This window comes from Podarcis muralis, chromosome 8, assembly GCF_964188315.1.
Source record: "Podarcis muralis chromosome 8, rPodMur119.hap1.1, whole genome shotgun sequence".
Classification (NCBI taxonomy): domain Eukaryota; kingdom Metazoa; phylum Chordata; class Lepidosauria; order Squamata; family Lacertidae; genus Podarcis; species Podarcis muralis.
Window position 1 is genome coordinate 13,372,939 of NC_135662.1, and position 13,026 is coordinate 13,385,964.

Genomic DNA, 13,026 nt, shown 5'->3' on the forward strand with positions numbered 1-13,026 from the left:
GCCAGTAGAACTGTACAAAGTCTTTATTGAAGTTTAGTTCCCATTTTCAAACCCTAGCGTGCGTCTCTACGTCTAGACCCTAGACCAGCGAAGCCTCGTCTGAGTCTCCGCCCCCTGTACACCAGTTTAAGACTCTAGCCTTACTCCACCTTCTACGCTTCTCCTTCCTCCTCTGGGTCCTACTACCCCCCTGGGTGCCTTCCTTCCTGGACGCCTCGGAAGCGGACCCTTCGGACTCCTCCCCCTCTCTTCGCCGGGCTTTAGGACCCGGCTCCCTCTCCGGGCTGCTCATTGCGCCCCCCTCTTGTGCATTTGAACTTGGCGCGCGCGCGCTGCCCCTGACCTTCCTTTTGACCGTTTCCTCGCTCTCTGATGCAGGCGTGGCTAACCCTGACTCATGTCCTTCCGCTGACGGAAAGCTGCCTGCTGCCGATGCTTGGGACTCCTCCCCCTTACTGCTCTCCGGTGGGGAAGCTGGTCCCGATTTCCAGCTGCTGCTTTCTGAGTCCCCTCTGGCCCCTCCTTCCTGGGGTGTTCCCTCTGGCAACCCCCTAGCTCTGACCACGGGAGCCCCTTTCTGTGAATCCTCTGATTCGCTGGAGAGACTTAGAGACCTCGGATGGCTATCATCGCTGACCTCTCCCTCGGATTCCTCTCCCTCGGTCTCCAATCCCTCCCTTTCCTGTCCCTCTGCTCCTGAACCCCTGATAATAATAATAATAATAATAATAATAATAATAATAATAATAATAATAATAATGCTGTTTTCCATGCTAGAGCTCAGCCCCTGAGAACAGGGGAAGTTCTTTGACATGCAGGTGTGCCCCGACTTTGGGATTAAGAGCATGGTGATAAAATAGGCACAGTTGCACATTTCTCCCAAGTTCCTTAAAGAATGCCTGGAAGCGAAACCCACACAGAAAAGTGCACGCCTACTTGCTGTGCGTACAGAACGCGCACGACACTATGGCTAGTGGTGTGGTGAATATGATGAATAATAATAATAATAATAATAATAATAATAATAATAATAATAATAATTTATTTATACCCTGCCCATCTGGCTGGGTTTCCCCAGTCACTCTGGGAGGCTTCCAACCAAATATTAAAAACAATACAGCATCAGACATTAAAAACTTCCCTAAACAGGGCCACCTTCAGTTGTCTTTTAAAAGTAAAATAGTTGTTTATTGCCCTGACATCTACTGGGAGGGTGTTCCACAGGTTGGGCGCCACTACCGAAAAGCCCCTCTGCCTGGTTCCCTGCAACCTCACTTCTCGCAGCGAGGGAACCACCAGAAGGCCCTCGGAGCTGGACCTCAGTGTCCGGGCTGGACGATGGGGGTGGAAACGCTCCTTCAGGTATACTGGGCCGAGGCCGTTTAGGGCTTTAAAGGTCAGCACCAACACTTTGAATTGTGCTCGGAGACGTACTGGGAGCCAGTGAAGAGGGAACATGGGGAGAACACAGCTCTTGTGACTTTTTCTTTCCAGAGCAGAGGTGATGGAGAGCAAGCATAACTGAGACATCTTCCTTGTGATGGAGAGCAAGCATAACTGAGACATCTTCCTTGTGATAATGAGGATTTTGCATTTTACTATTGTTCGCACCAGATTAGAATGGAGGAAGCCGTATTCTACGACCTGTTGTACTAGGATAACTCTTTTAGTAGCAGCTGCAAACTTTGCTTTTGCAGCTTCTAAAAGTTTGCGTCAAATTTTGACCTTCTCATTATCACACCTTGCTATTGTGAACTATTTTTTTGGCGGGGGGTACTTATTCATTATTATTTTCTTACCCACTCTTTTGACGGATACAGTGGTACCTCGGGTTAAGTACTTAATTCGTTCCGGAGGCCCGTTCTTAACCTGAAACTGTTCTTAACCTGAAGCACCACTTTAGCTAAAGGGGCCTCCCGCTGCCGCCGCGCTGCCGGAGCATGATTTCTGTTCTCATCCTGAAGCAAAGTTCATAACCCAAGGTACTATTTCTGGGTTAGCGGAGTCTGTAACCTGAAGCGTATGTAACCCGAGGTACCACTGTAGTTGGAACCATAAATACCGACTCTCTCTGTTGCTGTTTTGTTATTTATTTGTACCTGACCCATCTGGCTAGGTTGCCCAGTACACAAACTGGATTTGAACTCTTCCTTGGGAGAGTGGCTACAGATCTGAAGCTACCGCACGTTCAATAATTACAAGCCCAAAGGCAGGGATGCTGCTGGTCAGCAACATCTGGAGGGTTAAAGGTTTCCTGGATGCCAGGAATCGAACCCAGGACTTTCCTGCATACAGCACAGGGCACCTACCAATGATCTACAGCCCCTCTCTTTCCGAGTCATCCTAGTCCATCCCTGGGCGGCATCACCCATGCCTTATTACTCGCTAATAGGAATTACGTGCTGTCTACTTGCAACATAGGGTGGTAGCTTAGTTTGCAAAATAGCTACATTGACAACATGTGTTGATTTCAGGGAACAGACAAATCGGGTTTGGGTCCACCTCTCTGCCACTAAAAGCTATACAGATCCAAGGCAGATGGAACTAACCACAGGGTAAGATACCAAACAATATATACAGGTCTTTTTTTCCAGCTGAAACACACCAGAACTCAATTAGGGCACCTCTGAGCTGGGCGCCATTGCTTTTCCAAGAGAACGAGGAAGGCGTTCATGGTGAGTTCCGGCACCTCTTTTTCTAGAAAAATAGCACTGCATCTATATATTTCCTAAATAGCAAAATGGTGTGGCCCTTAGCAGCTTTAATTTCCAAGCATTTAGGTGCTTGAGTGAACCTGGAAGGCCTTAACACCACACGTAAAACCGAAAAGGGCTTTGTCAACAGAATCTGGTTGTCGTTCCAGCAGTACAGTGGTACCTCGGGATGCGAACGGGATTCGTTCCGGAGCCCCATTCGCATCCTGAATAGAACGTAAGACATGACATCGCGTCTGCGCGTGCTGCGTTTTGCCACTTCTGCGCATGCGCGTGACGTCATTTTGACGGTCTGTGCATGCGCGAGCGGCAAAACCCGGAAGTAACGCACCCCGTTACTTCTGGGTTGCCGCGGAGCACAAGCCAAAAGTGCTCAACCTGAAGCACATTCAACCTGAGGTATGACTGTACAACTTCCGTGTAAGCCAAGCACACGCTTACTTAGGAAAGTGAGGTGGAGTCGCACCACAAAGCCCCTGTCCTCAAATTCTCTTTCTCTCTAAATGTTCAATGCAACAATAATGGATGAATCCAGTGATAGGAAGTAGCTGTGATCCCCTGTGGGCATGTGACTGCTCCCATGCTTAACAAAGCGAGACACCTCTGTTCTTGAAGCTTCAGGGCATCATTAGCCCTAGCGAAAGAGACAGGGGTTTGTGCCAGGAGTGCGAAGGACCTCAGCCAACATCTTATGAACACACATCTCCTGACTTCGCTCCTTTCCAATCTACGCAGCATGAAAGCATCCTTTGTTGTTGTTATTATGGGATATTTGCAAATCAGAGAGACGAGCTTTGAAACCCCATTCAATATCCCTCCCCCCTCTTCCCATGCCCCAGAAGTTGATTACACAAGTGAAAACACTCGAGTCAGTGTCTTTTTATTTCCCTTTTTAACTTTTGGCCCGGAAAAATAAGTCTTCATATTTGTCTTATTTGTCTTTCGTTACCCAAAGGTCTCCAAGCGATTTATAACACATTTAAAATATAAATACATTATACCATAAAAACAGAAAAGAAACCACCCCACGTAACAGCCGCGGGAAAATTCGGCGGCACACTAGTTAACAGAAGAGCATCGCCTTAGCCCAGCCTTTCCAAAATCGGATTCCCAAATGTTGGACTACAACTTCCATCATCCTTAGCTAGCAGGACAAGCGGCCATGGATGATGGGAGTTGTAGTTCAAAAGTATCTGGAGACCCAAAGCTGAGAAAGGCTGCCTTAGCCTATCAAAATCCAGGGGTGGGGGTGGGGAATGTACATCTTTACCTGGTGCCAAAAAAGATATCAATGAAGGCACCAGGCAGACCTCATTGGGGAGAGCATTCCGCAGATGGGGAGCCACAACTAAAAAGGCCCTCTCCTTTCACTTGATTAATTATTAATTTTTTTTGCAGGCTCAAATTGCCAAAACAGAAACGACTGCCCTCTAACTAGGCTTGTGGGCTGAAGGTACAATATAAGGCAGCTTTGAAAGCTCAAATGACTTGCCGTCAGAAAAGACGCTTCTGCATCCAGTTGAAAGAGAACATGCAGAGTGCCTGCAGTTAAGGATATAAAATTCATTACCGATGGCATGGCTTTCATTTCCTCTTTTATTTTGGAAGGATGACCTTCTCAAAGCTGCCATTGCACAGTTCGAAGTTACGATCAGCCCTTCTTACTTATGCACGTGGCTATCTTATCAGGGATAATTCGGCGGCATGTGTGCTTGATGCCAAGCAAAAAAACAGGAAAGGTCGTATTGTATTGTCAGGCATGGAGTCTTCCAATGACCCTTTGGCTTGGAATGACGCCCATTTCAGGACTGCTCCTGGACTGTTTTTATTCAGTATTTCTACAACACCATGTAAGGTCCGTATAGTTAAAGCCATGGTTTTCCCAGTAGTGATGTATGGAAGTGAGAGCTGGACCATAAAGAAGGCTGATCACTGAAGAATTGATGCTTTTGAATTATGGTGCAGGAGGAGACTCTTGAGAGTCCCCTGGACTGCAAGAAGATCAAACCTCTCCATTCTTAAGGAAATCAGCCCTGAGTGCTCACTGGAAGGACAGATCCTGAAGCTGAGGCTCCAATACTTTGGCCACCTCATGAGAAGAGAAGACTCCCTGGAAAAGACCCTGATGTTGGGAAAGATTGAGAGCACAAGGAGAAGGGGATGACAGAGGACGAGATGGTTGGACAGTGTTCTCGAAGCTACAAACATGAGTCTGACCAAACTGCGGAAGGCAGTGGAAGACAGGAGTGCCTGGCGTGCTCTGGTCCATGGGGTCACGAAGAGTCGGACACGACAAAATGACTAAAGAACAACAACAACACCATGTTGTATGCGAATGAAGTGAGGAGCTTAGGATTGCAACCAGCATTAGCCATACTCGGAGGAGGCCCATTGAAAACAATGGACATTAACTTAGGTCTGTTAATTTCAATGGGTTCCCTCTAAGGACAAATTTTCTGGTATCATTGTGCATTCATAATTTGTGCTCATGATGTTTATTGGGGTGGTTATACACAATTCTGCTTTTCCAGTTTGTGCCTGCAAATGTTCTGGGGTGGACATAGTGCTTCCTCACCCCAACTGGTGTATGTCTTGTATCTTAAAAATGTAACACATAAGACAAATCTGCTGGAAGATACAAGATTTACCAACTATCAAAGAATGGCAGATGAAGATGATGGACTATATGGAACTTGCCAAACTGACTGGGAGACTCCGAGACCAGAGAGAAGAAACAATGGAAGAAGACTGGAAGAAGTTTAAGGAATATTTGAAAAAATATGTTAATATTTAAATCTTAGAATAGCTTTGGAAGTGGATATAGGATGTAGGGTTAGAAGTAGAAGATAGTGTATTTTAAAATAGTATTATTTGTAAGTGATAAAATAAGAAGTTATCTTAAGTGTGATTAAAAAAAAAGATGGTTAGAAACTATGATATATGGAAACTGCTAAAGATGAAGTAAAATGAAAATCAGGTAGGTGGGACTTGGGGAAGCCCACTTAACAATGTTTAGAAAAAATAAGGATATGACAAGAATTTGTTTGCATTGTTTGTTTTTCTGTTTGTGTTATTTGTGTTATAAAATGAATTAAAAAAATGGGGGGGGGGGAGACAAATGTGCTGGGTGAGGCCAGTGAATCGTCTAGTCCAGCATGAGGGTGGCCAACCAGATGTCCGTGGGGAGCCTGCAAGCTGGCCATGGATGCAACAGCACGCTGCTCACCTACAGATTCCAGCAGCAGTGAAGGTAGAACATAGCCATGGATTTGTCCATAAGAACACAGCTTCCTGCTGGATCATAGAACTGCAGAGCTGGAAAAGATCCTGAGGATTATCTAGTTCAACCCCTTTCAGTGCAGGGATATTCAGCTGTCCCATACAGGGATCGAACCTGCAACACTGGCGTTATCAGCACCACACTCTAACCAACTGAGCTATCCAGGCTGATATCCTGCAACTTTAAATACCATAAATACTGCAGGGTGATTTTTTCTTTGGGGGGGGGGTCCTGTTTTTGCTGCGCTACATCACAAGAGGACTTCTGCAGCTGGCAATAATGTGGAAACATTGGGAACAACCACCGTATTTTTCGCTCCATAAGACGCACTTTTTTCTTCCTAAAAAGTAAGGGGAAATGTCTGTGCGTCTTATGGAGCGAATGTGTGGTCCCTGGAGCCAAATTGCCCAGGGGAGAAAAGATCTTTTTTTTGTTTTGTTTTGTTTTTTTGAAAGAGGGAAGTGGGTGTTGAAACAAAGCCGCTGATCGACAAGCGATCGGGAGGGAGGTAAGGTTGCTGGTAAAGGAGGCTGCCGGGGGAGGTAAAGACAGCAAACTTGCAAGGAGAGGAGACAGGAGTACTAAAACAAGCAATGAGGAGAGAAATTAGAAGAAAAGGAGGAGCAGAAAACTGCTCCAGCTAAGGAAAATATACTAAGGCAAACAAGAAGGAAGGGGGTGTTGAAAGGAAGCAGCTGATCGGCAAGCGATCGGGAGGGAGATAAGGGACGCGGTAAAGGAGGCTGCCTGGGAGGGGGAGGTAAAAGCCCATGGATCCTCAGGATTTTTGCATTGGGTCATCCCAAATTCACCATCAGATCACATGTCTGTGGCCACAGCACGAACCACAAAAATCATACACCCACTGTTTCGTTCAGAATATTTTGTTTCTTGTTTTCCTCCTCTAAAAACTAGGTGCGTCTTATGGAGTGAAAAATACGGTAATAAATCAGGTTGAAGGGTCCGCTATTAAGATCCTATTGGCGTATTGACAACATGTTGCAGAATACATCCACATATTTAGAATGGCAGTAGTGGGTGAGACAACAGAGGGAAGGAACTGAATGACAAGTGTCACAAGGAGAGGTGTTAACACTGTTAGGTCCACCGTAGCAGTAGCAGCTAAGAGTCGTGTGGCACCTTATTCCAGCATAAGCTTTCTCAGAGGTAAAAGAAAGAGACACAGAAGGGATAAATGTAAGCAAACACTGACATGGATATGGGCCAAAGGCTTAGTGTTCCTACCAACACCTTGACCACCAGGACCATCCCAGCCTATTCTACCAGCTTCTTACACAAAGGAAAGATGCTCAGTTAGTGCAGCCTGGACCAGACATCCCAAAGGAGCATCCAGACACAGGAAATGGCTTCATGCTATTGGTTTGCCTAGCCCAGTGCTGCCTGCTGCCTGGCATCTGTTTCCTAATGTTTCACGCAGAATTATGGCTCTGCGGAGAGAGAAAAACAACAACAAAGGAACGCCGAAAGCCAAAACGAGTGTGTGTAGACTGCAAGGCAAGAAAACATTTGTTTCCCGGTTCCTTGGCTTGGAATCAGAGGGAAAGCGTATGGACAAACGCCAATCAAAGCAGCTTCTTCCATTGAAAATAAAACCGGGGGAAATGTCAGCTTGTCAAGCAAATCTGCTCAGCTCCATAAACCAAGAGCCCACCTGTCTTGGACGGTGTTCCACCAGCTGTCTGGCAGTTTCAAAGCATAGCCCTGATGAGATGCCAGCATAGCAGCGTGGCTTGGTGTGGCGTGCCAGCAATTGTGCTCACCTGCAGGAGAGCAGAGCGTGTCTTTAAGCCAGAGACAGGTCTCTCCTGCCTGAACGCTCTTTGCCTCCTGTTTACAAGGGTCTTGCCCTCTGGGTTTCATGGCTTCATCAGGTGTTGCTTAATCCGAGCGAGGGATGAAGGAAAGGTAAAAACAACATCAAGTATGTGGCAACAGTTTCCACCCGCTGTGCGGGGCGATTGATGCAATGGCCCATGTGCTTTTTACCGTGAAATGCTGCGCTTCAAATTATTGCCAGCATTCTTCCAGCAGCCCTCCCCACTGCTGGAATCGTCACGCTCCGGAGAAGCTGAAAGAATGACGTGCTTGCAATGAGGATTTTTCCAAGAGGTGTTGCTCGGATGACCACTGTAAGAACTATTGCCTCCAGCAGCTGCCACACCACTTGGCTGTTTCAGATGAGATGGCGTCGCCCCCTCCTTTGGCTCACCCAGAACAAATAGTCACAGGACTCATTCCTGCCCAGAACTGCCCCAGTCAGTGGTCATTCTACCTGGCCTTGATGTGCCTTTGTAACACAACAGCCTTATTTACAGGCGTCTCCCCATAATGTGGGGGTACCCATGCACAGAATCGAAAATTGTGTTTAAGCAGGGAGAACCCTCTATAAAGCCTCTGAACACCAGCTTTCTTCCTGTTCTCCAGAGTTCTCTCCAATCCAGACCAAAATATATGGAGCTGAAGCTCTGGGGCCGGCTGGAGGGTGAGCTGGAAAGTGGCTGCTGCTGTGCTACCCCGCACACCAGCTGTTAGGCGGGGAAGCTGAGCAACCTAAACAAAGCTGTGCTTCGGGTTTCTTCGGGGCTTCCTCTGCCCTCACTGACATCCTCTTTGGGCTCCAGGGAGCCACAAGGACTCTCCAGCTCTCTCCCTCTATTTCCTGGTTTGAATCTATTTATTTCCTGGCACTGCACAGAGTGGCGTAGGGTGGGTTGCCAGCCATGCAGTGGGGGTGGGGAGGGAGGAAAATGGATGGAGTATGCATGCGTATTCGACTGCCTAATAGTGTCCATGTCACCCAGGAAATCACAGCCTCAGAGATAGGAAAACAAGAGTTGTTCCACTGTCTGAAGAGGTCACGTGGAGAAGCTGTTTTCAACAGGGCTGTATTGAGGCAGAACCGGGTGTTGAAATTTTGTGCCCCTGACAATTCTGCACACGGGGCAACGCTACACCACTGGTTACACATATATACAGTTGCATGTGAATCAATTGTAAGTAGGGGGAGGCCTGTATTAATTTCTCCACATTTACATCCTGCCTTTCTTCCCTCCCAGAGCCCAAGTGTGGTTCCCAGGTGGTCTCCCATCCAGGCTCTGATCAGACTCAGACCTGCTTAGCTTTGACACAGAGTTGGCCTTGCATGCCTTCAGACCAGCCTGTTAGGGAACTGCAGCGTTAGCCAAGCGCAGGCCTTTCTTTAAAAAGATTTAAGGGCTTGCTTTGCAACGTGAACTCTTTTACTTAGCAGACTCTGGCAATGAGAAAAAATACGTTTTTATTTACAGAACGCAAGACGTCAACTGCTGGGTGACATTTTTAAAAAGGAATTAAAAAACAGGTTGGGTGGCAGCGTTTTACGCCTGGCACTCTCGAAGGAGCAAGGAAAATGCTTTCGGCGACAGGTCAGACCTTCAACTTTGCCTGCAATTGGAATACTTGAAATAACAACCGGTTACACAACCACCTGGCAATCAGCAACTTATCTCAGGCGACCTCTTCTAACATCACATTTTCTTTGTCGTAACAGCCGCCGGGAGTGCCAGCTGACTTCTACTGTGTTGACCGGCTCTGTTTACTCTGACTGTCGATTGCTCTCTTAACGGCTTCATCCGGCACCAGGTCTGATCTCCTGACGGTGAGGTTACTGCAGCCAACCTTGGGGCAGCTGTAAAAAGACAGGGAGAGAAAGTGACCCCAGTAAAATCAGCAGAACGGAATTTCTCACTTTGGTTTACCTTCAGGTCCAGCGGTGATTTCCACTGGCTACCTACAAGGAATGGGAAATCAAATACATAGGGAAGAAGACTTTTTCTGTCCACATTCCCACAGCGTTCCCCCCAACAGCAAAACACCATTTTCAAAATCATAAAGACTCTGAAACTGACATACTACCTCTATGTGGCAGATCCAGTGTACTGAATTATGGTTCAGGATTACAATGACGCCTCGGGTTACAGATGCTTCAGGTTACAGACGCTTCAGGTTACAGACTCCGCTAACCCAGAAATAGTACCTCGGGTTAAGAACTTTGCTTCAGGGTGAGAACAGAAATCGTGTGGCAGCGGGAGGCCCCATTAGCTAAAGTGGTACCTCAGGTTAAGAACGGACCTCCAGAACGAATTAAGTACTTAACCCGAGGTACCACCATACTGGAATTTTTCAATGTCTACAATCAATACAGAAGAGAAGAACGATTTGATAACGGCGAATAAGAAGCTGTTTTTATCATGACAGCCTTCTGTTTTGCCTAGTTTTCCTCCTCTGCTATGCCAACTTTTTGTAGTGCGATTTGAAAACGTGTTGCCTTTCCTAGGTTCTGTTAGGACTCTTCTTTTTCTGAGATCAGCCAGATCAGCAAGGTGCAATGCGATGTTGATCTCCTTCCTTGCTGGGTAGCAGTAATCTGTTTTGGGGAGACACATGATGAGGAATGCAATTATCCTGAGCAGGTGGGAATAGATGCCCCCGGGGAGGTTGAATGCGCTGAGATATATGAACGTTTCTGCTTGTAGATCAGTCTTAAGTGGAACACAATTTGCCCGTGGTAGTAATAATAGGTAATAGCATTGCAGACTGTAATCTCTGCATATTGTTTTAGGCCTTCAAAGAACTTTACAAACGGCAACTTCTATATTCTCACCCTGCTGATGAATCTGAAGAGACGGGGCGGACAGATAAGAGAAGCAGTTTGCCTTGGGCCACACTGAGAAACTGCAGCAAAGCAAATGTCATGGGAAATAATCAATTCTAGCCAAAACCTCAAACTCTGGCACTCGACTCCAACAGTATGTTTTTTCGGTCCATGCCAAAGCATGGAGTTTGGTGCAATGCACAGAATTTCCTTCCCCTTATTATTCTTCACCAGTTGCTTTTAAGAAGAAAAAAAAATCCAAATTTTGAAGTAGAATTATGCAAAGTTAACAGGGTGCTCTCTAACTGTGGGCTCAAACGTGAACAAGAGTATTCGTTTTATGAATATGCAAAAGGCTCAGAACTATATTGAAACTAGAGGGAAAACTGCTTTTGCAAAATAGACACTGTGGAAGGGGGTAAGTGAGAGCTGTGGGGGCTTACTTCGACACAGGAGCAAGGCTTTCCTTTTGTGGAAAACACAAAGAAAACTACCAGACCCATCATGCCTAACCTGAAATGATGCTCAGAGTGTCATTTGGAATTTGGGTGCCTCGTGAAGGCGTTCTTATCCCAACAGGCCTCCCCATAAGGCAAATCCTGGCCTAGTCGCTGTTGATTTTGTAACAGCATAAAGGTATTTTAAATAAGTATGTATATGAATATCAATGTACTGCATCGTGGTTTTTATTTTTGCATATAGCTTTGAGGTTCTTCGTGAATATAAACTGATAAAGTGATTTTAATAATAATAATAATAATAATAATAATAATAATAATACAGTGGTACCTCGGGTTAAGAACTTAATTCGTTCTGGAGGTCCATTCTTAACCTGAAACTGTTCTTAACCTGAGGTACCACTTTAGCTAATGGGGCCTCCCGCTGCCACTGCACAATTTCTGTTCTCATCCTGAGGTAAAGTTTTTAACCCGAGGTACTATTTCTGGGTTAGCGGTGTCTGTAACCTGCAGCGTCTGTAACCCGAGGTACCACTGTAATTTATTGCACAGGAGAAGCTGTATGGGGTCTTTCACAAGAACATGAGAAAAGCCTGCAAGGTCAGGTCAATGGCACATCCTAGTCCAATATCCTCTTCCCAGAGTGGCTGGTCAGATAATCATGCGAAACCGCAGAGAAGCATCTGAGCTCAATAGCACTCCTCCGGACAGTGAAGACAGCACATAGTCATTGTGGCCATCTTTCTTCTGTCTGTCCTGAATCTTCCAACCACAGACCCTCCAAGTGCCCCTATTTTCCAGGGACACCCCTGATTTAGAGAAGCCGTGCCCGTTTCTGATTTGACCCCCTGAATGTCCCGCTTTTCCTTAGGACGTTGCTATTTTCATTGGAGAATTGTTGGAAGGTATGGAATTACGCGACCGCCCGAGCCAAGGAGATTAGTAACTATACGACCTTTAGGAGATGTCTCAAGGCAGCCCTGTATAGGGAAGGTTTTTTTAAAAAAATGTTCATTTCTGTTTTTATATATGTTGGAAGCTGGGGCCACCCAGTCAGGTGGGCGGGGTAATAATAATAATAATAATAATAATAATACAGTGGTGCCTCGCAAGATGAAATTAATCCGTTCCGCGAGTCTCTTCGTTTTGGGGTTTTTTCGTCTTGCGAAGCACAGCTATTAACGGCTTAGCGGCTATTGGCGGCTTAGTGGCTTAAAGAAAAAGGAAACAAACTCGCAAGAACTCGCAAGACGTTTCGTCTTGCGAAGCAAGCCCATAGGGAAATTTATCTTGCGGAACGACTCAAAAAACGGAAAACCCTTTTGTCTAGCGAGTTTTTCGTCTTGCGAGGCATTCGTCTTGCAGGGCACCACTGTAATAATAATAATAATAGAATAGCACATCCCCATTTTCCTTGGAGAAATGTTGGACGTTATGCACCCATCCCGCTAACCAGAGAACTCAGGAAATTGAAGTTCTGTGAGGGAAATATGCTTTTCTTAACAACTCTCACTAGCCTGAAGAAACAATGCTCCCCAAGAATTCTTTGTGGGAAGCCACAAAGTGTTTGAAGTGGTTCAACAATGCTTTATTTGGATGGTGCAAATGTGGCCTTCAAGGGTTTTTTTTTGGGGGGGGGGGTGTGCGGGTGTACAGTTCACACATGAACCTCTTCCCAAAGTCAGGAGTTGGACACCTCCCCCCCTGTGTCTTACGGCGGCCACCCATAAAAAAGGTTGCTCAATATGTACTGGAAACAGTTGTCAAAGACTCTACAATGCACAACAACTTGACAACCATTGTTACTGTGTACGTCGCAACCCAAATTGTTTGAGGCCCCAAACTCTACCGACCGGGGAGCCCCAATCCAAAGCCCTTTTTATTTTTATTTTTTGAGGTCCTACTCATCACCCCATGGAC

The 13,026-nt window shown here is 46.2% G+C and overlaps 1 protein-coding gene across 3 annotated transcripts in view; it reads right to left on the reverse strand.

The window, feature by feature from the left end:
• Window positions 1–9,236: 9,236 nt before the first annotated feature.
• NSMCE2 (NSE2 SUMO ligase component of SMC5/6 complex) overlaps window positions 9,237–13,026 on the reverse strand; it is a 233,503-nt gene continuing 229,713 nt past the window's right edge. For all 3 annotated transcript variants that reach the window (XM_077932735.1, XM_077932734.1, XM_028736167.2), the window contains exon 7: window positions 9,237–9,682. In XM_077932735.1, coding sequence (XP_077788861.1) covers window positions 9,568–9,682 — 115 coding nt within the window. In that variant the 3' untranslated portion in view covers window positions 9,237–9,567. The remainder of the gene's footprint in view (window positions 9,683–13,026) is intronic.